The sequence below is a fragment of the Oncorhynchus clarkii genome, chromosome 25 (genome assembly GCF_045791955.1).
Source record: "Oncorhynchus clarkii lewisi isolate Uvic-CL-2024 chromosome 25, UVic_Ocla_1.0, whole genome shotgun sequence".
Lineage (NCBI taxonomy): Eukaryota > Metazoa > Chordata > Actinopteri > Salmoniformes > Salmonidae > Oncorhynchus > Oncorhynchus clarkii.
The window spans coordinates 38,519,587-38,547,271 of record NC_092171.1 but is presented as its reverse complement, the minus strand read 5'-3'; the positions used below and the strand labels follow the sequence as shown (position 1 = coordinate 38,547,271).

General features: G+C 45.4%; 1 protein-coding gene across 1 annotated transcript in view; it reads left to right on the top strand.

The window, feature by feature from the left end:
* Positions 1–27,685, top strand: part of LOC139383366 (neurexin-3a-like) — a 599,057-nt gene that overhangs the window by 114,698 nt on the left and 456,674 nt on the right. Inside the window, exons 5-7 of the mRNA XM_071127881.1 lie at positions 15,771–16,072; positions 17,538–17,561; positions 21,642–21,803. Of these exons, the coding sequence (XP_070983982.1) occupies positions 15,771–16,072; positions 17,538–17,561; positions 21,642–21,803 (488 nt within the window). The remainder of the gene's footprint in view (positions 1–15,770; positions 16,073–17,537; positions 17,562–21,641; positions 21,804–27,685) is intronic.

Genomic DNA, 27,685 nt, shown 5'->3' with positions numbered 1-27,685 from the left:
TTTCTGTCCTCTCTCTCTCAATCCTCACTCTGTCTTATTCTATCTCTCTCTCTATCGCTCTATCCTGTTTGTTTAGTAACTTATTCCCTGCATTTTGTGAATAACACTTTTATTTAGATTAAAAATACCAAGCTCATATGAATGATTCCCCCTTTGCTAATTAAGCAATCTGTTTCTATGTAAGGTGCCCTTGTCAGGTGAGGCAGAAGAAAAGAGAGATAAAGAGAGGAGCGCTGTAGTGGGGCTGTTCTGTTGAATATTTATGGGTGGGTTTGCCTGCCTGGGCATTCTTGACTCTGTGTGTCTCTGTGTTAAATCAGATGGTCAACCCAGGAATTCCTCAATGCTCTCAGGCCATATCCACCCTGTTGATCACACCTCCGATCTACAAAATGTGTGGGGTGTGTGTGTGTGTCCATGCACGTTCATGTGTGTTGCATTTTATAATATTATAATACTAGGTTGGTGTGCGCGCTCCAACATGATCTCACGATTCCCATGCCACCATACTGTTCTGATACACACTTCCCTCCTTTCTTATAAAATTCCTCAATTCACATACTGTACATTGCCTGTGACTACCAGTACATAAACTGTAACTACCTGTTCATAACTTGTGACGGACTACCTGTAAATAACCTGTGACTGACTACTTGTACATGACCTGTGACTGACTACCTGTACATAACCTGTGACTGACTACCTGTACATAACCTGTGACTGACTACCTGTACATAACCTGTGACTGACTACCTGTACATAAACTGTGACTGACTACCTGTACATGACCTGTGACTGACTACCTGTACATGACCTGTGACTGAAAGCCTGTACATGACCTGTGACTGACTACCTGTACATAACCTGTGACTGACTACCTGTACATAACCTGTGACTGACTACCTGTACATAACCTGTCACTGACTACCTGTATATAAACTGTGACTGACTACCTGTACATAACCTGTGACTGACTACCTGTACATGACCTGTGACTGACTACCTGTACATGACCTGCTACTGACTACCTGTACATAACCTGTGACTGACTACCTGTACATAACCTGTGACTGACTACCTGTACATAACCTGTGACTGACTACCTGTACATAACCTGTGACTGACTACCTGTACATGACCTGTGACTGACTACCTGTACATGTCCTGTGACTGACTACCTGTACATAACCTGTGACTGACTACCTGTAAATAACCTGTGACTGACTACCTGTACATAACCTGTGACTGACTACCTGTACATGACCTGTGACTGACTACCTGTACATAACCTGTGACTGACTACCTGTACATGACCTGTGACTGACTACCTGTACATGACCTGTGACTGACTACCTGTACATAACCTGTGACTGACTACCTGTACATGACCTGTGACTGGCTACCTGTACATATCCTGTGACTGACTACCTGTACATAACCTGTGACTGACTACCTGTACATAACCTGTGACTGACTACCTGTACATAACCTGTGACTGACTACCTGTACATGACCTGTGACTGACTACCTGTACATAACCTGTGACTGACTACCTGTACATAACCTGTGACTGACTACCTGTACATGACCTGTGACTGACTACCTGTACATGACCTGTGACTGACTACCTGTACATGACCTGTGACTTTTTATCTCATTAAACTGCACAAAAGAAATATCATCCAGCTCCATAATGGAGACACTGCTGAGAAGAGGCTTTTAGTGCTACTTTACACAGGTACAGAATGAATGGATAGGAGGAGAACGTTTGTTTTCAATCTGTACGTTTGTTTTAAGCTGTACTAACAACATTTTACACAACATTGTCTTGGAATTCAACCCCTCAAGAAGATATACAGATGCGCCATTGAGAGCATCTTGACTGGCTGCATCACCGCAACAGTACCGTCGTCAACACATGATGCTACAGAGGGTGGTGCTGACAGCCCAGTACATCACTGGGGCCGATCTCCATGCCATCCAGGACCTCTGTATCAGGCAGTGTAAAGGGAAAATTGTTAAAGGCTCCAGCCAACTAAGCCATAGACTGTTCTCTCTGCTTCCGCATGCCAAGCGACACCGTCGGAGTAGAACCATGCACTCTCTGTGCACACTGATACTCCAATGCACGCACACGCACGCACGCACGCACGCGCACGCACGCGCGCGCGCACGCACACACACACACACACACACACACACACACACACACACACACACACACACACACACACACACACACACACACACACACACACACACACACAGTCCATAATATGCTCACTCACACATAAAAAGCTGTTGCTACTCTGTTTATCCTATATCCTGATGTCTAGTCAACTTACCCATATACATATCTACCTCCATCACCCCAGTATCCCTACACATTGGAAATATAGTATTGGAACGGACCCTGTATATAGTATGGTATTGAACAGACCCTGTATAAAGTATGGTATTAACTGACCCTGTATATAGTATGGTATTACCTGACCCTGTATATAGTATGGTATTGAACTGACCCTGTATATAGTATGGTATTAACTGACCCTGTATATAGTATGGTATTGAACTGACCCTGTATATAGTATGGTATTGAACTGACCCTGTACCCTACACATACAATGATCTGTAACCTCCCTCAGTCGAGCAGATTAACCATGAACACAGATTAACCATAAACACAGATTAATCATAAACACAGACTAACCATGACACAGATTAACCATGAACACAGACTAACCATAAACACAGATTAATCATAAACACAGACTAACCATGACACAGATTAACCATGAACAAAGATTAACCATGAACACAGATTAACCATGAACACAGACTAACCATGACACAGATTAACCATGAACACAGATTAACCATGACACAGATTAACCATGAACACAGATTAATCATAAACACAGACTAACCATGAACACAGATTAACCATGAACACAGACTAACCATGAACACAGATTAACCATGAACACAGACTAACCATAAAGACCAGGGAGGTTTACCAATGCCTCACAAAGAAGGGCACCTATTGGTAGATGGGTAAAAAAAGCAGACATTGAATATCCCTTTGAGCATGGTGAAGTTATTAATTACACTTTGGATGGCATATCAATAGACCCAGTCACTACAAAGATACAGGCGCCCTTCCTAACTGAGTTACCGGAGAGGAAAGAAACCGCTCAGGGATTTCATCATTATGCCAATGGTGACTTAAAAACAGTTACAGAATTTAATGTCTGTGATACAAGAAAACTGAGGATGGATCAACAACATTGTTGTTACTCCACAATACTACCCTAATTGACAGAGTGAAAATAAGTAGACCATGCTGTCACGATCGTCGTAAAGAGGAGACCAAAGCGCAGCATGATTAGAATACATTCTCATTTTTAATGAATGAAGAACACTTAAACAAAAATAACAAAACGAACGTGACACTATGACAACGAGTGCCAACACATAGACAATAACCCACAACATACCGAAAGAAGATGGCTACCTAAATATGGTTCCCAATCAGAGACAACGATAAACAGCTGCCTCTAATTGAGAACCAATCTAGGCAACCATAGACATACATAAACACCTAGATGGTAAACGACCCCATAAACTTACAAAACCCCTAGACAGTGCAAACATACATCACCCATGTCACAGCCTGACCTAACCAAAATATATAAAGAAAACCAAGGTCAGGACGTGACAGTACCCCCCCACAAAGGTGCGGACTCCGGCCGCAAAAACCTAATCTAAAGGGGAGGGTCCGGGTGGGCCTCTTTCACGGCTGCGGCTCGGGTGCGGGACGTGGACCCCGCTCTACCTCAGTCTTGGCCCACTTAGGTGGCGCCTCAGGAGCAGGAACCCTTGCAGCGGGCCCCGGACTGAAGATCATAGAGAGCGCCACTGGACGGAAAGGCGCCTCTGGACTGAGGAGCGACTCTGGCAGCTCCGGACAGGAGGGCGACTCCGGCATCGCCGGCGTGACAGGCGGCTCTGGCAGCTCCTGGCTGGCAGACGACTCTGGCAGGTCCTGGCTGGCAGACGGCTCTGGCTGCTCCTGGCTGGCTGACGGCCAAATCTACGCTGGAGTTGCTTTACCAAGAAGACAGTGAATGTTCCGTGAATGGCAGTTTTTACTTACATCTACTTGAAAATCTATGGCAAGATCTGTCTAACAAAGATCTTAGTCTTACCAGCTGTAATCACTGCTTCTACAAAGTTTTAATTCAGGGGTGTGAATACTTACAGTATGTTAATGAGATATTTCTGTATTTCATTTTCAATAAATCTGAGAGAGAAAAAATCACGCAAAAAATATATATATTTAAAACATTTAGAATTCAGGTTGTAAAACAGAAACATTTGAAATTAGTCAAGGGGTATGAATACTTTCTGAAGGCACTGTGTGTGTGTGTGTGTGTGTGTGCGCGTGTCTGTCAATTATGCTATTGCATGGATACATTATCAGAGAGAGAGAGAGCAAGCAAAAGAGAGATGATAACTCTTAGGCTTCAGCAGTAACTATGAATCAGAGTTTAGATTGTCACTTTGTACTCTCCTGTATCTATCTTATTCTATCTTGCTGGAAGAGAGCTCAAGGCCAGGGAGAGAGGGTGATTTAGTAGACCAGCCTAGAACCAAATGTGGTCTGTCAGTAAACCTCACTAGAATCCAATTTATTATGTCAGAATAGACCCCACTGGAACGCAATTTAGTCTGTCAGTAGAACCCACTAGAACACAATTTATTCTGTCAGTAGAACCCACTAGAACATCATTTAGTCTGTCAGTAGAACCCACTAGAACATAATTTAGTCTGTCAGTAGAACCCACTAGAACATAATTTAGTCTGTCAGTAGAACCCACTAGAACCCAGACATTTTCAAAAGGAGATATTTTCAAAAGGAGACATTTTCAAAAGGAGACATTTTCTAAAGGAGACATTTTCTAAAAGAGACATTTACTAAAGGAGACATTTTCTAAAGGAGGCGTTTTGAGAAGAATTGCCACCCAGGTGCAGTTCAGTTCAAAATGGACATGATTTAGTGGACCCATAACTGGTTTCTGGCATTTCTTCTCCTCTGACACTTTTACGGATAACTCCTGCCAGGGCTAATCCAGTCTCATTCATCACCCGTAGAGTTATCCAGGCTTATGGAGACCGTTAACATGGTTACTGCACCATAACAGTCCCTCCACTCCATCCACATTTGACTCATGAAGATATTCTAGGCCTATTTATTAAGATTCCAATGTTTCTGCACGATCGCTATAGTTATAAAACCCAAGGGGACCTCTAGCAGATCTCTCTCTCTTTGGTACATTTTGTCGTTGGTGTGTTGTACTCTAACAGGAGTCGTCCTTCTTGTTTAGCCTGCTGACCCTGCGCTATCTCAGATTATTTTTTAATTCAAGGTCTCTCTATCTCACTAACTGTACATTCATTTGTTTGTTGATTTGGTGTCAACTGAAACGTCAAATGACAATATTGATCCAAATATATAGTTAGTTAATAGTTAATATGATAGTTGATAGTTGATAGTTTCATGCCTACCTCTTTAATTTGCAGAGATGGAGGGAGGTGGGATGAGAAGGTGAGATGAGGTGAGATGAGGAGCCTGGTGGAGGGGTTTGAGTTTACCTCACCCCACTCAGGGAGAGTTCAATTCAAATCACTGAGCCTAGGGGGAGAGACTATGTACAGTATGTCTGGTTGTCAATATGTGTATTATGACTCTTTATTATAATTGTTTGATTAAAATGTTTATTGTTTTATTTTACTCAATGGTCATGATGCTGCCCCCCCCCCCCCCCCCAAACCCCCTCAATAGTCTTTACCTTACCTTACCTCCACCCCAATGGTCATGATGCTGCCCCCCCCCCAAACCCCCTCAATAGTCTTTACCTTACCTTACCTCCACCCCAATGGTCATGATGCTGCCCCCCCCCCCCTCCCCCCCTATGGTCACCCCCCCCCCCCACCCCCTCAATAGTCTTTACCTTACCTTACCTCCACCCCAATGGTCATGATGCTGCCCCCCCCCTATGGTCACCCCCCCCCCCCCCCCCCACCCCCTCAGTAGTCTTTACCTTACCTTACCTCCACCCCAATGGTCATGTATTTAAATTGCATATTCAACTACTTAGAAAAAAATTGAAGCTGAAATTGGGATTTTATTTTAGGAATAAGGCCTGTTTTTCTTTTGAAGCCAGAAGGAGGCTAGTATCAGCTACATTTATGCCTTTACTAGACTATGGGGATATTTTATATATGAATGCTTCCGCTCAGTGTTTGAGATCAATTGACACCCTTTAACATGGCACTTTGAGATTTATTTTAAACTGCAAAACCGTTACGCACCACTGCACTTTGTGTACCAGGGTTGTCTGGCCTTCTCTAGTCACTCGTAGGCTCAGGCACTGGTATACTTTTATTTACAAAGCCATTTTGGGTTTACTATCTTTTTATTTGGGCATTTTTATTGTTCAGAAATGTAGTGGTACTCTCTTCGTTCGCTGGACTTTATCCTGCTAATTGTTCCAAATGTCCAAACTGAATTTGGGTAAAAAAAGGGCTTTTGGGTACTCTTCACCATCGTCTTGGAACGCCTTACAAAATAATTTTAATCTGGAAGTACTTGTCCCGATTGGTATTTTTAAATCACTGATGAATGATCTTGAGACTGATTCCCTGACCTGTCAATGTTTTTAATTTGCTGTTGTTAATTTTGTTATACTCTTGTGAATTCAATGGTTTTTACTAGATTACTTGTAGTTTTTCATGTTGTTTGTCTGTAATTTTTGTAATGACTTGGTGCTGCCTATCTTGGCCAGGACGCTCTTGAAAAAGAGATTTTAAATCTCAATGAGCCCTTCCTGGTTAAATAAAGGTTAAATAAAAAATACAAATAAATTATTCATCACTGCCACAGTTGTTATTATTATACAGTGCTATTTCTATCTACGTATATATTGTTGTTTTATGACCATTTTCATAATGTTACTTCACTTAGTCCTGCATGTTGGAGCTCGATGCCTAAGATTTTCACTGTACCCTGAAATCACACCTGCAACCCTGTACATGTGACTACTAAACTCTCTGAATCTCTGAATGTGAGAGGAGCGGAAACTCAACGTTGAATTAATTTTGTTTGAACTGAGCGGATGTCATTTGGGCTGTAGTGGGTTTTCATGTATGGCCTCTCGTGTATGTCCTCTCGTGTATGGCCTCTCATGTATGGTATCTCGTGTTTGGCCTCTCGTGTATGGTCTCTCGGGTATGGCCTCTCATGTATCTCGTGTTTGGCCTCTCATGTATGGCCTCTCGTGTATGTCCTCTCGTGTATGTCCTCTCGTGTATGGCCTCTCATGTATGGTATCTCGTGTTTGTTGGCCTCTCATGTATGGCCTCTCATGTATGGCCTCGTATGATCTCTCATGTATGGTCTCTCGTCTATGGTCTCTCATGTATGTCCTCTCGTGTTTGGTCTCTCGTGTTTGGCCTCTCATGTATGGTCTCTCATGTATGGTCTCTCATGTACGGCCTCTCATGTTTTGCCTCTCATGTATGGTCTCTCGTGTATGGCCTCTCGTGTATGTCCTCTCGTGTATGTCCTCTCGTGTATGGCCTCTCGTGTATGGCCTCGCGTGTATGTCCTCTCTTGTATCGTCTCCCATGTATAGTCTCTCGTGTTTTGCCTCTCATGTATGGTCTCTCGTGTTTGGCCTCTCATGTATGGTCTCTCGTGTATGGCCTCTCATGTATGGTCTCTCATGTATGGTCTCTCATGTATGGCCTCTCATGTATGGCCTCTCATGTATGGTCTCTCATGTATGGTCTCTCGTGTTTGGCCTCTCATGTATGGCCTCACGTATGGCCTCCTATATGGTCTCTCATGTATGGCCTCTCATGTATGGTCTCTCGTGTATGGCCTCTCATGTATGGTCTCTCGTGTATGGCCTCTCATGTATGGCCTCTCATGTTTGGCCTCTCATGTATGGCCTCGTGTATGGCCTCTCATGTTTGGCCTCTCATGTATGGCCTCGTGTATGGTCTCTCGTGTATGGCCTCTCGTGTATGGCCTCTCGTGTATGGCCTCGCGTGTATGTCCTCTCTTGTATCGTCTCCCATGTATAGTCTCTCGTGTTTTGCCTCTCATGTATGGTCTCTCGTGTTTGGCCTCTCATGTATGGTCTCTCGTGTATGGCCTCTCATGTATGGTCTCTCATGTATGGTCTCTCATGTATGGCCTCTCATGTATGGCCTCTCATGTATGGTCTCTCATGTATGGTCTCTCGTGTTTGGCCTCTCATGTATGGCCTCACGTATGGCCTCCTATATGGTCTCTCATGTATGGCCTCTCATGTATGGTCTCTCGTGTATGGCCTCTCATGTATGGTCTCTCGTGTATGGCCTCTCATGTATGGCCTCTCATGTTTGGCCTCTCATGTATGGCCTCGTGTATGGCCTCTCATGTTTGGCCTCTCATGTATGGCCTCGTGTATGGTCTCTCGTGTATGGCCTCTCGTGTATGGCCTCTCGTGTATGGCCTCTCATGTATGGTCTCTCGTGTATGGCCTCTCGTGTATGGTCTCTCATGTATGGTCTCTCATGTACGGCCTCTCATGTTTTGCCTCTCATGTATGGTCTCTCGTGTATGGCCTCTCGTGTATGTCCTCTCGTGTATGTCCTCTCGTGTATGGCCTCTCGTGTATGGCCTCGCGTGTATGTCCTCTCGTGTATAGTCTCCCATGTATAGTCTCTCGTGTTTTGCCTCTCATGTATGGTCTCTCGTGTTTGGCCTCTCATGTATGGTCTCTCGTGTATGGCCTCTCATGTATGGTCTCTCATGTATGGTCTCTCATGTATGGCCTCTCATGTATGGCCTCTCATGTATGGTCTCTCATGTATGGTCTCTCGTGTTTGGCCTCTCATGTATGGCCTCACGTATGGCCTCCTATATGGTCTCTCATGTATGGCCTCTCATGTATGGTCTCTCGTGTATGGCCTCTCATGTATGGTCTCTCGTGTATGGCCTCTCATGTATGGCCTCTCATGTTTGGCCTCTCATGTATGGCCTCGTGTATGGCCTCTCATGTTTGGCCTCTCATGTATGGCCTCGTGTATGGTCTCTCGTGTATGGCCTCTCGTATATGGCCTCTCGTGTATGGCCTCTCATGTATGGTCTCTCGTGCATGGCCTCTCGTGTATGGCCTCTCATGTATGGTCTCTCGTTAAAACAAGCTTGTAGTCATTCCCCTTTTCTACCACCAAAGCAAAATGTGCCTCGTAGTAATGTATACCACAAGTTTTCCCCCACACTAGTGTCAGACTGTATCTCACCTCCCTCCCTCTACGTAACCCCAGATTGTATCTCACCTCCCTCCCTCTACGTAACCCCAGACTGTACCTCACCTCCCTCCCTCTACGTAACCCCAGATTGTATCTCACCTCCCTCCCTCTACGTAACCCCAGATGGTATCTCCCTCAGTGGGTATTTCCCTAGCTGTCTCTCCTCTCTTCCTGTCCCTTCCCTCCCACTCAGTCGTGAAGACAGTCTCTTAGCTCAGGGTGGGTTCCCTTGCTCTGCCGTGCTCATAACTCTAACATCTGGTGCGACTCGCTGGCCTGGCAGAGTCTTTAGTTTAAACAACACTTGTATCAGGTACCAAAGTAAGACCCAAGTGCAGACTATGTGAAATAGCAATGTTTATTGTAACAGGGGCAGGGAAACGACAGGTCAAAGCAGGCAGGGGTCGATACTCATGAGCAGAGGCCAAGGTACAGGACGGCAGGCAGGCAGAGGTTGGTAATCCAGAGGTGAAGCAAAGGTACAGGATAACAGGTTCAGGCTCAGAGACAGGCAGAGAGGTCAGGCGGGCTGGTACAGGGTCAGAACAGGGAAGGGTCAAAAACTAGGAGGACGCGAAAAGAGAAACTGGAAAAAGCAGGAGCTGAGACACAAAATGCTGGTAGGCTTGCACAATCAAGATGAACTGGCAACAGAAAACACAGGTTTTAAATCACATTGGTTAAAGGGGAAGATGGGTGACACCTGGAGGCGGTTGGAGACAGTCACAAAGACAGGTGAAACAGATCAGGGCGTGACAACTTGTCTTAATTAATAATTGATCACAGGAGCCTATGAGGGGAGGCGTTATTAGAAGGTGCAGGGGTGTCTGTGATGTCAGGTTGCCCTTCCGACCCAGAGATAAGATGTCTGGCGGGGGGGAGTGGGAATGTTTGTTTCTGCATTGTGGGTCGTGTCTGTTTGGATAAACAGCTAGTGATTTGCTTAGTTAGGTGGACCATTGATATAATAGCATTCAACAAACTGGTGCTAACTTAAGTTTCTTCATGGGAGTCTATTTGTCTAAATGCAAGTGAAAACTGTCGTGTCGCTGGTAGGCTTTTTTTTCTCCGTACTCTAGCGTGCTCTTTCTCCATCACAAGATAATGGATTTAGCCTTAGAGGATTTCATGTTGCATGTTGCTTATTGTTTGGTGCCAAGGCTGTGTGCCAAAGTGCCATGTCCAACACAATGGTCTATTTACTCTGTGAGGTCATGTCCTGTAAGTAGTGGAATAGTTTGCTGCTGTTTAACAACTGGAGTAATGCTAAAACACGATGTACTGGTCGACTGGAAATGGCTTCCGTATTTGATCCTCTGAATAAAGCGGCTACAGTCTTCAGGCCTCATTTCCTCAAAAGGAATCCATTCCACAGTGAAAATGGCACTTGGCTAGAATGTGTGCCTCAGTCCCAGGTCCAGTGCTGATAGGACAGAATGAGCGGAGGGTAATTTGAACCATAGAATTACATACATGATTTCTATGATTTGACATCACAATAGGTCAACTGTCAGGTGGAGCCTGGGTGAAACTAAACATTTGTAATACGATAATACATTCATCTGACCTGCCTGGGTCAAAAACACATGTCAAATAGTGATTTAACTATTCCAATTCTATTTTACTGGAAAAACTACATTCAAGTGCCCCTCAAGTACAGTGGGTCAAAAAAATATTTAGTCAGCCACCAATTGTGCAAGTTCTCCCACTTAAGAAGATGAGAGAGGCCTGTAATTTTCATCATAGGTACACATCAACTATGACAGACAAAATAAGAAAAGAAAATCCAGAAAATCACATTGTAGGATTTTTAATTAGTTTATTTGCAAATTATAGTGGAAAATAAGTATTTGGTCACCTACAAACAAGCAAGATTTCTGGCTCTCACAGACCTGTAACTTTTTCTTTAAGAGGCTCCTGTGTCCTCCACTCGTTACCCGTTTGAACTTGTTATCAGTATAAAAGACACCTGTCCACAACCTCAAACAGTCACACTCCAAACTCCACTATGGCCAAGACCAAAGAGCTGTCAAAGGACACCAGAAACAAAATTGTAGACCTGCACCAGGCTGGGAAGACTGAATCTGCAATAGGTAAGCAGCTTGGTTTGAAGAAATCAACTGTGGGAGCAAATATCAGGAAATGGAAGACATACAAGACCACTGATAATCTCCCTCGATCTGGGGCTCCACGCAAGATCTCTCCCCGTGGGGTCAAAATGATCACAAGAACGGTGAGCAAAAATCCCAGAACCACACGGGGGGACCTAGTGAATGACCTGCAGAGAGCTGGGACCAAAGTAACAAAGCCTACCATCAATAACACACTACGCCGCCAGGGACTCAAATCCTGCAGTGCCAGACGTGTCCCCCTGATTAAGCCAGTACATATCCAGGCCCGTCTGAAGTTTGCTAGAGAGAATTTGGATGATCCAGAAGAAGATGGGAGAATGTCATATGGTCAGATGAAACCAAAATATAACTTTTTGGTAAAAACTCAACTCGCCGGGTTTGGAAAACAAAGAATCCTGAGTTGCATCCAAAGAACACCATACCTACTGTGAAGCATGGGGGTGGAAACATCATGGTTTGGGGCTGTTTTTCTGCAAAGGGACCAGGACGACTTATCCGTGTAAAGGAAAGGATGAATGGGGCCATGTAACGTGAGATTTTGAGTGAAAACCTCCTTCCATCAGCAAGGGCATTGAAGATGAAACGTGGCTGGGTCTTTCAGCATGACAATGATCCCAAACACACCGCCGGGGCAATGAAGGAGTGGCTTCGTAAGAAGCATTTCAAGGTCCTGGAGTGGCCTAGCCAGTCTCCAGATCTCAACCCCATAGAAAATCTTTGGAGGGAGTTGAAAGTCCATGTTGCCCAGCAACAGCCCCAAAACATCACTGCTCTAGAGGAGATCTGCATGGAGGAATGGGCCAAAATACCAGCAACAGTGTGTGAAAACCTTGTGAAGACTTACAGAAAACGTTTGACCTCTGTCATTGCCAACAAAGGGTATGTAACAAAGTATTGAGATACACTTGTGTTATTGACCAAATACTTATTTTCCACCATAATTTGCAAATAAATGCATTATAAATCCTACAATGTGATTTTCAGGATTTTTTTTTCTAATTTTGTCTGTCATAGATGAAGTGTACCTATGATGAAAATTACAGGCCTCTCTCATCTTTTTAAGTGGGATAACTTGCACAATTGGTGGCTGACCAAATACTTTTTTGCCCCACTGTATATACAGTATATTTAAACTAAGCAAGAAAATAAATGTCCCATTTTCAAGACCCTGTCTTTCAAAGATAAGTCGTAAAAATCCAAATAACTTCCCAGATCTTCATTGTAAAGGGATTAACCACTTTTTCTCATGCTTGTTCAATGAACATGCAACTGTGGAATGGTTGTTACGAAACTAAGAGCTTACAGACGGTAGGCAATTAAGGTCACAGTTATGAAAACTTAGGACAATAAAGAGGCCTTTCTACTGACTCTGAAAAACACCAAAAGAAAGATGCCCAGGGTCCCTGCTCATCTGTGTGAATGTCCTGTATGTGCCTTAGCCATTTTGCAAGGAGGCATGAGGACTGCAGATGTGGCCAGGGCAATAAATTGCAATGCCCGTACTGTGAGACGCCTAAGACAGTGCTACAGGGAGACAGGACGGACAGCTGATCGTCCTCGCAGTGGCAGACCACGTGTAACAACACCTGCACAGGATCTGTACATCCGAACATCACACCTGCCGGACAGGTACAGGATGGCAACAACAACTGCCCGATTTACACCAGGAACGCACAATCCCTCCATCAGTGCTCAGACTGTCCGCAATAGGCTGAGAGAGGCTGGACTGAGGGCTTGTAGGCCTGTTGTAAGGCAGGTACTCACCAGACATCACCGGAAACGTCACCTATCGGCACAAACCCACCATTGCTCGACCAGACAGGACTGGCAAAAAGTGCTCTTCTCTGATGAGTCGCGGTTTTGTTTCACCAGGGGTGATGGTCAGATTCGCGTTTAACGTTGAAGGAATGAGCGTTACACCGAGGCCTGTACTCTGGAGCGGGATCGATTTGCAGGTGGTGGGTCTGTCATGGTCTGGGGCGGTGTGTCAGAGCATCATCGGACTGAGCTTGTTGTCATTGCAGGCAATCTCAACGCTGTGCAATACAGGGAAGACATCCTCCTCCCTCATGTGGTACCCTTCCTGCAGGCTCATCCTGACATGACCCTCCAGCATGACAATGCCACCAGTGATACTGCTCGTTCTGTGCGTGATTTCCTGCAAGACAGGAATGTCAGTGTTTTGCCATGGCCAGCGAAGAGCCCGAATCTCAATCACATTGAGCACGTCTGGGACCTGTTGGATCGGAGGGTGAGGGCTAGGGCCATTCCCCCCAGAAATGTTTGGGAACTTGCAGGTGTCTTGGTGGAAGAGTGGCGTAACATCTCACAGCAAGAACGGGCAAATCTGGTGCAGTCCATGAGGAGTAGGTACACTGCAGTACTTAATGCAGCTGGTGGCCACACCAGATACTGACTGTTACTTTTGATTTTGACCCCCACATTATTACATTTCTGTTAGTCACGTCTGTGGAACTTGTTCAGTTTATGTCTCAGTTGTTGAATCTTGTTATGTTCATACCAGTATTTACACATGTTAAGGACATGTGTTTGACATGAGGACAGTTATTTTTTTGGTGAGTTTATATATATATATATATATATATATATATATCAAGAATATATATGTATTCTTCCAATATACTTGAGCTGCACTTGAATGTAGTTTTTATAATACAATAGAACTGGAATAGTCTGAAAACTCAAAGCTAAATTACTCTTTGACATGTGTTTTTGACCCAGGCAGGGACCCAGGCAGGCTCCACCTGACAGTTGACCTATTGTGATGTCAAATCATAGAAATCATTTATGTAATTCTATGGGTCAAATTACCCTCTGCTCATTCTGTCCTATCAGCACTGGACCTGGGTCCACACATTCTAGCCAAGTGCCATTTTCACTGTGGAATGGATTCCTTTTGAGGAAATGAGGCCCGAAGACTGTAGCCGCTTTATTCAGAGGATCAAAGACGGAAGCCATTTCCAGTCGACCAGGGCCTTATTGAGTATGCAGAGAACATGTTGTAGCCCAGAGCCAGAGAGGGAGTGGAGCGGCTAGCGCTGGCTGTCTGGCTCTGATATGTTCCGCCTGGCGATGGCTAAACCCACACACTCCCCAGCATCACTCCACTTTGCCGACAGAGAGCTAATTGGAGATGATCTCACAGATAAGTGCTCCAGACGGCACTCTTTTACTTCCCTCCCTCCCTCCCTCCCTCCCTCCCTCCCTCCCTCCCTCCCTCCTCACCCTCTTTCTTTCTTACCCACTAGCCATTCACTCTCTTCTATTGTCTCATTGCCTGTCTTCTGTCTTTCTCTCCATATGTTACTCCCCTCTCTCTGTCTCCTCTCTCTGTCCCCTCTCGCTGTCTTTCTCTCTTTCGCCAAGGCCCGAATGTGTTCAACAATGTTCATCTCCTCTACTCTCTTTTTCTCTCTCTCTCTCTCTCTCGCTCCTTCACCCTCTCTCTCTTGCTCTCTCTCTCGCTCCTTCTCTCTCCCTCTCTCTCACTCCTTCTCTCTCTCTCTCTCTCTCTCTCGCTCCTTTTCTCTCTCTCTCCATCTCTCTCGCTCCTTCTCTCTCTCTCTCTCTCTCGCTCCTTCTCTATCGCTCTCTCTCGCTCCTTCTCTCTCTCTCTCGCTCCTTCTCCCTCTTTCTCGCTCCTTCTTTCTCTCTCGCTCCTTCTCTCTCTCTCTCGCTCCTTCTCCCTCTCTCTCTCTCTCTCGCTCCTTCTCTCTCTCTCTCCCTCTCTCGCTCCTTCTCTCTCTCTCTCTCTCTCTCTCTCTCTCTCGCTCCTTCTCTCTCTCTCTCTCTCTCTCTCATGCCCTCTTTTTATCTCCTTCCTTCCATCGAATTTAAAGCATAACTTTTTTAATAACTTTATTACAATCCTGCCATTTCACAGGATATACCAATTCCAGATGCAAAATTAGCCTTCTGATAATGTTTGACGATAGCTATGCCTGACACTCCCTCTCTCCAAATGTTATATTTAATTGTCATGTTGCACTGAAACTCAGTCTATCCTGTATCTTCTCAGTATTATTGGTGTCTGTTATGCTCATTTTTTGCCTGACTAAGTGTATGCTGGGGTTGCTTTTATTGTGTCTTGACTACATCTTTAAATGTCCTAGATATCTGGAGAGTCTTCATGCTATAACATCTCTAGCTTCTCTGTTATGTTTTCTATATTAGGTTCTAACCTCTCCCTCACCTTTCCTCTTTGGTTTATCTTTGGTTGGGTTCTAACACCTGTTCTCTGTTCCATTGCAGTGCGGGAGGAGAATGTGGCCACGTTCCGCGGCTCTGAGTACTTCTGCTACGACCTGTCCCAGAACCCTATCCAATCCTCCAGCGACGAGATCACGCTCTCCTTCAAGACGTGGCAGCGCAATGGCCTGATCCTCCACACGGGGAAGTCTGCTGACTACGTCAACCTGGCCCTGAAGGACGGAGCCGTGTCCCTGGTCATCAACCTGGGCTCCGGGGCCTTCGAGGCCATCGTGGAGCCTGTCAACGGGAAGTTCAATGACAATGCCTGGCACGACGTCAAGGTTACGCGCAACCTCAGACAGGTAATAGTGGCTAGGGAGGGTAGGACAGGTAATAGTGGCTCGGGAGGGTGAGACAGGTAATAGTGGCTAGGGAGGGTGAGACAGGTAATTGTTACTAGGGAAGGTGAGACAGGTAATAGTGGCTCGGGAGGGTGAGACAGGAAATTGTGTCTTGGGTTCAGTTCCTAAATAGTTTTTATTGAGCGTCATACATTCTCCTGTTCTTTTAGTTTGTTGATCATAGGTGGAAAAGTTCACAAGAATTCCTATATTTCTTCTTCTTCTTCTTCTTAAGACTATATTTTTAATCGCACTATGTAATTACTGTTTGCTAAAAACATTGTTTATTTCATGCCTACTTTGACTTACTTTCCCGTATTAATTTTCTCCATATTTCCTGAATTCCAAGAGCACCAATTTCCTGTCAGATTTCCCTCTGTCCATCAAGGCTCACTCAAACCCCCCACTATTCTCTCTCTCTCTCTCTCTCTCTCTCTCTCTCTCTCTCTCTCTCTCTCTCTCTCTCTCTCTCTCTCTCTCTCTCTCTCTCTCTCTCTCCTCTCTCTCTCTCTCTGTCTCTCTCACTCGCTCTGTCTCTGTCTGTCTCTCTCTCTCTCTCTCTCTCTCTCTCTCTCTCTCTCTCTCTCTCTCTCTCTCTCTCTCTCTCGCTCTCCCAGAAGCCATCACACATTTGATGTGTTCAGGAGACTGCTTTTCTTTCTGTCTCTGTCTCTGTCTCTGTCTCTGTCTCTGTCTCTCTCTCTCTCTCTGTCTCTCTCTCTCTCTCTGTCTGTCTCTCTCTCTCTCTCTCTCTCTCTGTCTCTTCCTCTCTCTCTCCCTCTCTCTCAAACTCTCTCTCTATCTCTCCCTGATCGTGGCTGCTGGCAGAGGGAAGCTCCAGTCAACCCCAATGGCTCCTGTTTACTCTAGACTGATCTCAGTTCAGCTGTAAAATTACAGAGAAATCCGCATTCTGAAATAGGCTCTAGGTGAGGGGCCAAAGATAGACTAGGACCATGGATTTCAACTATGAGATGTAAGGAATTTGTAGTTAGATTATAATTTGTAACAATTTGAAATTAGACTGTATTTTGTAAAATACATTAACGTCAGAAGTTGTTTTTGACATCTCATTTTAAATGTTTTTATATTACTATGACTAAGGTTCATCCCTCTACCCATGGAATAGTTTGGAATTACACACTGAGTTATAGTCCATAGAGTATCCCCCAGTCTTTCTCTTTCTCAATCACTCTCTCTGGCTTATCTCCCTGGGAACAAGCTTTTGTAGAAAATGACAGCTAACTACTCACGGAATGAATCATTGTCCTACTGGCCGTTGCCAAACCAGCTATTGTACTAACAACACCCAATCCAAAGTCTTCATCATTCTTTATTCATATTGTTTATTTTTTTTTATTTTTATTAATTAACAACCCCTCTGGTTCACTTTTTATTTTAATTTCTTCCCCCCTTTTCCTCAAAGCAATCAGGCATTGGACACGCTATGGTAAACAAACTCCATTGTCTGGTATCTATCATTCCTATTTTCCTTTGGGGTTTTCTGTGTACTCCTTCCTCCCCCCCCCTCCCCCTTTATTCCCTCCCTTTCTTCCTTCCCCCTCTTACCTCCCCCTTTATTCCCTCCCCTCTTTATTTCCCATCTTCCCTCCCCCTCTTTATTCCCTCCCTTTCTTCCTTCCCCTCTTCCCTCCCCTCTTTATTTCCCATCTCTCCCCCTCTTTATTCCGTCCCTTTCTTCCTTCCCCTCTTCCCTCCCCCTCTTTATTCCCTCCCTTTCTTCCTTCCCCTCTTACCTCCCCCTCTATTCCCTCCCCTCTTTATTTCCCATCTTCCCTCCCCCTCTTTATTCCCTCCCTTTCTTCATTCCCCTCTTCCCTCCCCTCTTTATTTCCCATCTCTCCCCCTCTTTATTCCGTCCCTTTCTTCCTTCCCCTCTTCCCTCCCCCTCTTTATTCCCTCCCTTTCTTCCTTCTCCTCTTCCCTCCCCCTCTTTATTCCCTCCCTTTCTTCCTTCCCCCTCTTACCTCCCCCTCTATTCCCTCCCCTCTTTATTTCCCCTCTTCCCTCCCCCTCTTTATTCCATCCCTTTCTTCCTTCCCCTCTTCCCTCCCCTCTTCCCTCCCCATTTTTATTCCCTCCCTTTCTCCCTTCCCCTCTTCCCTCCCTTTCTTCCTTCCCCTCTTCCCTCCCCCTCTTTATTCCCTCCCTTTCTTCCTTCCCCTCTTCCCTCCCCCTCTTTATTCCCTCCCTTTCTTCCTTCCCCTCTTCCCTCCCCCTCTTTATTCCCTCCCTTTCTTCCTTGCCCCTCTTACCTCCCCCTCTATTCCCTCCCGTCTTTATTTCCCATCTTCCCTCCCCCTCTTTATTCCCTCCCTTTCTTCCTTCCCCTCTCCCTCCCCTCTTTATTTCCCATCGTCCCTCCCCCTCTATATTCCCTCCCTTTCTTCCTTGCCCCTCTTACCTCCCCTCTCTATTCCCTCCCCTCTTTATTTCCCATCTTCCCTCCCCCTCTTTATTCCCTCCCTTTCTTCCTTCCCCTCTTCCCTCCCCTCTTTCCTCCCCCTTTTTATTCTCTCCCTTTCTCCCTTCCCCTCTTCCCTCCCTTTCTTCCTTCCCCTCTTCCCTCCCCCTCTTTATTCCCTCCCTTTCTTCCTTCCCCTCTTCCCTCCCCTCTTTATTTCCCATCTCTCCCCCTCTTTATTCTGTCCCTTTCTTCCTTCCCCTCTTCCCTCCCCCTCTTTATTCCCTCCCTTTCTTCCTTCCCCTCTTCCCTCCCCCTCTTTATTCCCTCCCTTTCTTCCTTCCCCCTCTTACCTCTCCCTCTATTCCCTCCCCTCTTTATTTCCCCTCTTCCCTCCCCCTCTTTATTCCATCCCTTTCTTCCTTCCCCTCTTCCCTCCCCTCTTCCCTCCCCCTTTTTATTCCCTCCCTTTCTCCCTTCCCCTCTTCCCTCCCTTTTTTCCTTCCCCTCTTCCCTCCCCCTCTTTATTCCCTCCCTTTCTTCCTTGCCCCTCTTACCTCCCCCTCTTTATTCTGTCCTTTTCTTCATTCCCCTCATCCCTCCCCTCTTCCCTCCCCCTTTTTATTCCCTCCCTTTTTACCTTCCCCTCTTCCCTCCCCTCTTTATTTCCCATCGTCCATCCCCCTCTTTATTCCCTCCCTCTTCCCTCCCCCTCTTTATTCCCTCCCTTTCTTCCTTCCCCTCTTCCCTCCCCCTCTTTATTCCCTCCCTTTCTTCCTTCCCCTCTTCCCTCCCCCTCTTTATTCCCTCCCTTTCTTCCTTGCCCCTCTTACCTCCCCCTCTATTCCCTCCCCTCTTTATTTCCCATCTTCCTTCCCCCTCTTTATTCCCTCCCTTTCTTCCTTCCCCTCTCCCTCCCCTCTTTATTTCCCATCGTCCCTCCCCCTCTTTATTCCCTCCCTTTCTTCCTTCCCCTCTTCCCTCCCCTCTTCCCTCCCCCTCTTTATTCCCTCCCTTTCTTCCTTCCTCCTCCCCCTTCCCCCTCCCCCTTTATTCCCTCCCTTTCTTCCTTCCCCCTCTTACCTCCCCCCCTCTATTCCCTCCCCTCTTTATTTCCCATCTTCCCTCCCTCTCTTTATTCCCTCCCTTTCTTCCCTCCCCTCTTCCCTCCCCCTCTTTATTCCCTCCCCTCTTTATTTCCCATCTTCCCTCTCCCTCTTTATTCTGTCCCTTTCTTCCTTCCCCTCTTCCCTCCCCTCTTCCCTCCCCCTTTTTATTCCCTCCCTTTCTCCCTTCCCCTCTTCCCTCCCCTCTTTATTTCTCATCGTCCCTCCCCCTCTTTATTCCCTCCCTTTCTTCCTTCCCCTCTTCCCTCCCCCTCTTTATTCCCTCCCTTTCTTCCTTCCCCCTCTTACCTCCCCCTCTATTCCCTCCTCTCTTTATTTCCCATCTTCCCTCCCCCTCTTTATTCCCTCCCTTTCTTCCTTCCCCTCTTCCCTCCCCTCTTTATTTCCCATCTCTCCCCCTCTTTATTCCGTCCCTTTCTTCCTTCCCCTCTTCACTCCCCCTCTTTATTCCCTCCCTTTCTTCCTTCCCCTCTTCCCTCCCCCTCTTTATTCCCTCCCTTTCTTCCTTCCCCCTCTTACCTCCCCCTCTATTCCCTCCCCTCTTTATTTCCCCTCTTCCCTCCCCCTCTTTATTCCATCCCTTTCTTCCTTCCCCTCTTCCCTCCCCCTCTTTATTCCCTCCCTTTCTTCCTTCCCCCTCTTACCTCCCCCTCTATTCCCTCCCCTCTTTATTTCCCATCTTCCCTCCCCCTCTTTATTCCTTCCCTTTCTTCCTTCCCCTCTTTCTTCTCCTCTTCCTTTTTTATGATTCTTCATTCTAGACACCATTCTCAAAAAAATTGGAAATGTGTTTGGTATTTCTTGGCTTTCTTTATATTTGATTTCCTCCCCCTGTCCCTCCCTCTCTCTTTCATCTTCCTGTTTCTCACAATAACTTCTCTCCTCCTTCCTTTCTGCTTTTCTACAACTTTTCTACAACTTCTTCCTCTCTTCCTAAGCCCTCCAGACCTAGTCTTTCTTTAGGGATATACTGTTTGACTAAAGCCTCCATGCATTCCCTGTCATTTGGCTGATGACTGTTGACCAAACTGCCAGCAGCTTTTCCACAACTACAACTACAACAAAATAGGAAAGGAAAACCCCAAACGTCACCAATGGGAGCTCCAATGGGAGCTTGTTTCCAGTAGACAGTGGTGCATGACATGCCCAAACCTCTCCCCCTCTCCCTCCATTCTCACACCATTCTCATCCTTTGCTTTCCTGAAAACCTACCTAACACCCAACTCTAACCTGCCATTCAAGCTGTCATTTGCGTGCACTTCATGTTAGTGTGGTGATTGTGACGCTACACCTGCCTTGAACCCCCCCCCCCCCCCCCCCCTCTCATGGCTTTTGGTGTGGTCTGAGTGTGTAGTGCTTGGCCTTTGGTATGTTCCATCCAGCTGACTTAGAGGGGTGGGCCTCACTTTGTGTTTGCACCCCCATTCACTCAACTTATTTTGTATTTAGACAGTATCTCACTGCAATATGGATATGATATTTAATACTCCTCGTGTGTGGAACTAGCCGCACATCTCTATACTTGTCAATGTCTCAATAAACCACCTATCAGTTGAACACAAACTAAAACAAGCACAATCAATTTGTCCTTGGTGTTGTTGGCATCTTACTAACCATTCAAACCTAACCAAATTCCCCAAATCCCCTAAGAAATCACATATTCTAACCTGCATTCCAAGTTAAAGAAAATATACTGCTGATATATATTCTCTACCTGACCTTGTTGAACCTAAGAGTTGAAGTACATGACATAATCAGTGAGGAATCCAGTGACACGGTCCTGGTTTTGGGACTGGGCCACACACCTGAAGCCATTACTCTATAGAGCGAGCATAACCAAAACACAACTGAGACAATATCCAGACAAAAAAAACCCTAACAAACGTATTCCCTGGTACATAAGAGGAACCCAATTCCTAACCAACCCCAAGATGGTCATGAGTGGACTTTCTCCTTCCTGATTCTTCCCGTTGTCTAGGTGACGTTATCGGTTGACGGCATCCTGACGACCACGGGCTACACCCAGGAGGACTACACCATGCTGGGATCCGATGACTTCTTCTACGTGGGTGGAAGCCCCAGTACCGCCGACCTGCCTGGGTCTCCTGTCAGCAACAACTTCATGGGCTGCCTCAAAGAGGTGAGACTGCTGGTAGTATGTACCTTTTAGATTTGAAAAGGAAGAGGCTGTGAGTGAGTGAGGCTGCTGGCAGTATGTACCTTTTAGATTTGAAAAGGAAGAGGCTGTGAGTGAGTGAGACCGCTGGCAGTATGTACCAGTATATATTACTTCTTAACGAAATTCGTTATGAAAAGGGTTTTGCTGGTGAGCAAGAGCTGCACCTTTTCCTTTTCAATGATTATCAAATTGTTTGGTTGCCCCTCGACTCAAGATGGTTGAGCCTTTTTCCATTTCTACATTTCCATTTGATTAATTTAGCAGAATCTCTCAGAAACCTGTGTTTCTAAAATGGTTGGTCAGGACTATCTTGTCCAGCGGGACAAGGTAGTCCTGAAAGTTTGGGAACTGATACTATGCTACACTGTGTGTTCACTAAAAGGTTACTTGTAACAAAGAGTGCATTTTGCAATGTGTATTATGCGCTGTGGGTCTCATGAAATCAAGACTGAATTCAATAAAGACAATCTGGTTTTGAAGAAGGGAGACACAAACTTTCAAGATCTTCTTGGAGCTGTCTGATCAAATTCACAGTGGTTATACCACCGACATCAAACTGTTGCAGGGGCATTTCATTAGTTTTTTTAATTGCTGGTAAATCATTTGTTTGCGGATGAGGACGTCTAGCAGTGGCGTGGTTGCAGAGGCTCGGGTGAAGAGATGGACTGGGATTGGTTGACTATGCAGCTGGGTCAAACGTGACAAAAGGAAGCAAAGGGACTGATTAGATGCTGATGTAGCGTGGTTCGTTCTGCGTTGTGTACTTTTAATTAGGACGCTGCCACAACTGGAGGTCTGCTCATTGAATTATTTTTATTTGCCCTGCACACGAAGAGACAACACACATTATGTTAACCCTTGGCACAGTCATAGCTCTCAGGCACCTTGCTAGCCGAAGGTCAGGCAAAAGAGCGCAAGGAAATAACAGGTGCTGTGTGCACACATTCAGTGCACAACAGCACACCATACAATACAAGTAAAATGATACAGAACATAATTCGGACAAAATAAAAGACATACCCGCACACGAAGAGACAACACACAATATGTTATCCCTTGGCGCAGTCATAGCTCTCAGGCATGTCACTACTGTTACACTGGGCCTTTACCCCTACCTACATTATACTGACCCAATCACTACTGTTACACTGGGCCTTTACCCCTACCTACATTATACTTACCCAGTCACTACTGTTACACTGGGCCTATACCCCTACCTACATTATACTGACCCAGTCACTACTGTTACACCTGGCCTTTACCCCTACCTACATTATACTGACCCAATCACTACTGTTACACTGAGCCTTTACCCCTACCTACATTATACTGACCCAGTCACTACTGTTACACTGAGCCTATACCCCAACCTACATTATACTGACCCAGTCACTACTGTTACACTGAGCCTTTACTGACCCAATCACTACTGTTACACTGGGCCTTTACCCCTACCTACATTATACTGACCCAGTCACTACTGTTACACTGGGCCTATACCCCTACCTACATTATACTGACCCAGTCACTACTGTTACACCTGGCCTTTACCCCTATCTACATTATACTGACCCAGTCACTACTGTTACACTGAGCCTTTACTGACCCAATCACTACTGTTACACTGGGCCTTTACCCCTACCTACATTATACTGACCCAGTCACTACTGTTACACTGGGCCTATACCCCTACCTACATTATACTGACCCAATCACTACTGTTACACTGGGCCGTAACTGACCCAATCACTACTGTTACACTGGGCCTTTACTGACCCAATCACTACTGTTACACTGGGCCTTTACTGACCCAATCACTACTGTAACACTGGGCCTTTACCCCTACCTACATTATACTGACCCAGTCACTACTGTAACACTGGGCCTTTACTGACCCAGTCACTACTGTAACACTGGGCCTTTACCCATACCTACATTATACTGACCCAATCACTACTGTTACACTGGGCCTTTACTGACCCAATCACTACTGTTACGCTGGGCCTTTACCCCTACCTACATTATACTGACCCAATCACTACTGTTACACTGGGCCGTAACTGACCCAATCACTACTCTTACACTGGGCCTTTACTGACCCAATCACTACTGTTACACTGGGCCTTTACTGACCCAATCACTACTGTTACACTGGGCCTTTACTGACCCAATCACTACTGTAACACTGGGCCTTTACTGACCCAATCACTACTGTAACACTGTTGCCACTAGCTCTTTAACCACATCATACATGCGTATGAACACTTATTCATACTCATATGCATATCCACAGTCACTGATGTCAGGGAGGTCACTGTTCCACCGTTGTTGATCAGAATGCATCTGGTCCCTTTTCCTTTCAGCCTCCTTCTCCTCTCATGATGGGTGAATCACACACACACACACCACACTACACACCACACACACACACACACACCACACACCACACACACCACACACACCACACACACACACACCACACACCACACACACCACACACACACACACACACCACACGCACCACCCACACCACACACACCACACACACACACACCACACACACCACACACACACACACACACACACACCACACACACACACACACACCACACACACCACACACCACACACGCAAACCCGCATGTACACAGAAACATTGCTATCCTCCACACTGCTTTCCCTGCCATTAAGACTAATTTGCCTGCTGGCGATGTCCCTGCCATCCAACACCATTATGGATAAATGTTTTGTTACCATGGCACCAGGTAGTCCCAACGTCTCCCGCTGCTCTCACACACACACACACACACACACACACACACACACACACACACACATACACATACGCACACGCACACGCACACGCACACACACACACACACACACACACACACACACACACACACACACACACACACACACACACACACACACACACACACATACACATACGCACACGCACACGCACACACACACGCACACGCACACGCACACGCACACACACACACACACATTTCCTTGGTAGCTGTTGGTAGTCGGTCATTGTGCCTTACATAAATGGACATAATGATAGTCATTATGACTCCTTTATCATCCGTCAGACGTCTTTCCCTTCAGAGAAACGCTGACAACGAGACAGCTAGTTGTGTTAAAATAACGTCAAAATCAATCATTTATACATGTAGTGTAATTGTAATCATCAGAGAATTGTATATCATTTCAGAACGTCAATACATTTTGTAGCATGATCAACATGGATATTTAGTTATTTGCAATAGTTTATACTGTACTACAAATACATTTTGAAATGAACATTTTCAAGTATTTTTTGGAAAATCATATTGTAAACAGCTAAGTATAATCCATCTAATTATTTATTGTATTAAAAAAACTAAAACGATGTTTTAAGAGAGAATAGGCAATGGTCTGAAGTCGGAAAATAATGGAAAATCACATGAGCACCACGATGCCTATTCCACCCATGCTCTACCAAGGTTTTCCAGTGCACAGCTTTGACCTACTACAGTAGCTATTAAAAAAAATATTGAACCTTTATTTAACTAGGCAAGTCAGTTAAAGAACAAATTCTTATTTTCAATGACGGCCTAGGAACAGTGGGTTAACTGCCTGTTCAGAGGCAGAACGACAGATTTTTACCTCGTCAGCTCGAGGATTCCATCTAGCAAGCTTTTGGTTACTGGCCCAATGCTCTAATCTAGGCTTCCTGCCGCCCCAAGATACGTTGGTATTGCACTTCAAACTATGTGCAGGCAGGTTGCTGTGATTTCCCTCACCCGTCTGAACGGTCGGCTGCCCTCACCCGTCTGAGGAGTTGGCTGTGAATGATATCACGCGTCTAAGAGGTCGGCTGTGAATGCCATCACCCGTCTGAACGGTTGGCTGTGGATGCCCTCACCCGTCTAAGAGGTCGGCTGTGAATGTCCTCACCTGTTTTAGGGTTGGCTGTGAATGCCCTCACCCGTCTGAGGAGTTGGCTGTGAATGCCATCACCCGTCTGAACGGTTGGCTGTGGATGCCCTCACCCGTCTGAACGGTCAGCTGTGAATGTCCTCACCTGTTTTAGGGGTTGGCTGTGAATGCCCTCACCCGTCTGAGCGGTCGGCTGTGAATGTCCTCACCTGTTTTAGGGGTTGGCTGTGAATGCCCTCACCCGTTTGAGGGGTTGGCTGTGATTGCCCTCACCCGCTAGTACTGACTGTGATTTGGGTTCAGACCTTCTAAAGGATGTCTGGTAAGAACAATGCCGATGCTTATTTTTTCAGGGTTTTAATTCCTTTTCCTCTTCACCGACACACTTTGATTTATATACCATGAATCCTGATTATATACTTGGATCTTGACTGGGAATAAATCTTGGTGGAATAGTGTTAATCTGAATGAATTGTAGTTATTTCAATGCACGGAGAACTATCAGATATTTTTGTTACTGTCCACAATAAAAATGATCCTATGAAAAATGTGTCTTCTTTCTTCGGACGACGATAACACTCTGACCTGATTGGGTGCAGTGTTCAGATACGCCTTTTCAAGCGCTCTGATTGGTTTGTAATCACAGGGCTATGATGGGTGAGGGATAACTAAGGTAGCGCTGAACGGCCAAACTAATGGGACTCAAGGGAAACTGAAAGGACTGTGAGGGAAAGTTAGGTAGAGAAGAGGGGAACACGAGAATTTTTTTTACAAGCATTTCACTGTGTTCGGTAAAAAGTATAGGCCTTTCAAACGTTTTATGCAGCATTATTGGCTAGTAACTTGAGCCCTACTTTAAAAAATAATGATTTAACCTTTATTTTACTAGGCAAGTCAGTTACGAACAAATTCTTATTTACAGTGACGGCCTGCCCCGGCCAAACCCTAACGACGCTGGGCCTAATGCGCGCCGCCCTATGGGACTCCCAATCACGGCCGGTTGTAATACAGCCTGGAATCGAACCAGGGTGTGTCTGTAGTGATGCCTCAAGCACTGAGGCGTCACTTCAGACTGCTGCACCACTCGGGAGCCCCCTACTGTCCCAAAGCGATTTAGAGTTGTTTAACGAGAGTGACGAGTGTGTGGATGTAATGGTAATATTATCAAAATCTCACTTATAATGTAGGTAATTTACACTGAATCATATCACATTATTCAAAAGATCGGAATCAGTATTTTTTTTTTATATGCATGTCAACATATTAGGAAATAATTAGATGTTATTGGTCACATACACATGTTCAGCAGATGTGATTGGTCACATACACATGTTCAGCAGATGTTATTGGTCACATACACATGTTCAGCAGATGTTATTGGTCACATACACATGTTCAGCAGATGTTAATGGTCACATACACATGGTTAGCAGATGTTAATGGTCACATACACATGGTTAGTAGATGTTATTGGTCACATACACATGGTTAGTAGATGTTATTGGTCACATACACATGGTTAGTAGATGTTATTGGTCACATACACATGGTTAGTAGATGTTATTGGTCACATACACATGGTTAGCAGATGTTATTGGTCACATACACATGGTTAGCAGATGTTAATGTGAGTGTAGCGAAATGCTTGTGCTTCTGGTTACGACACTGCAGAAATATATAACAAGTAATCTAACAAGTTCCCCAACAACTACCTAATACACACCGATCTAAAAGGGGGGAATGAGAGGATGTACATATAAATATATGGATGAGCGATGGCCGAGAGGTGCAATAGATGGTATAAAATACAGTATATACCTATGATATGAGTAATGTAAGATCTGTAAACATTATTAATGTGGTATTATTTAAAGTGGCATTGTTTAAATTGACTAGTGATCCATTTGTTAAAGT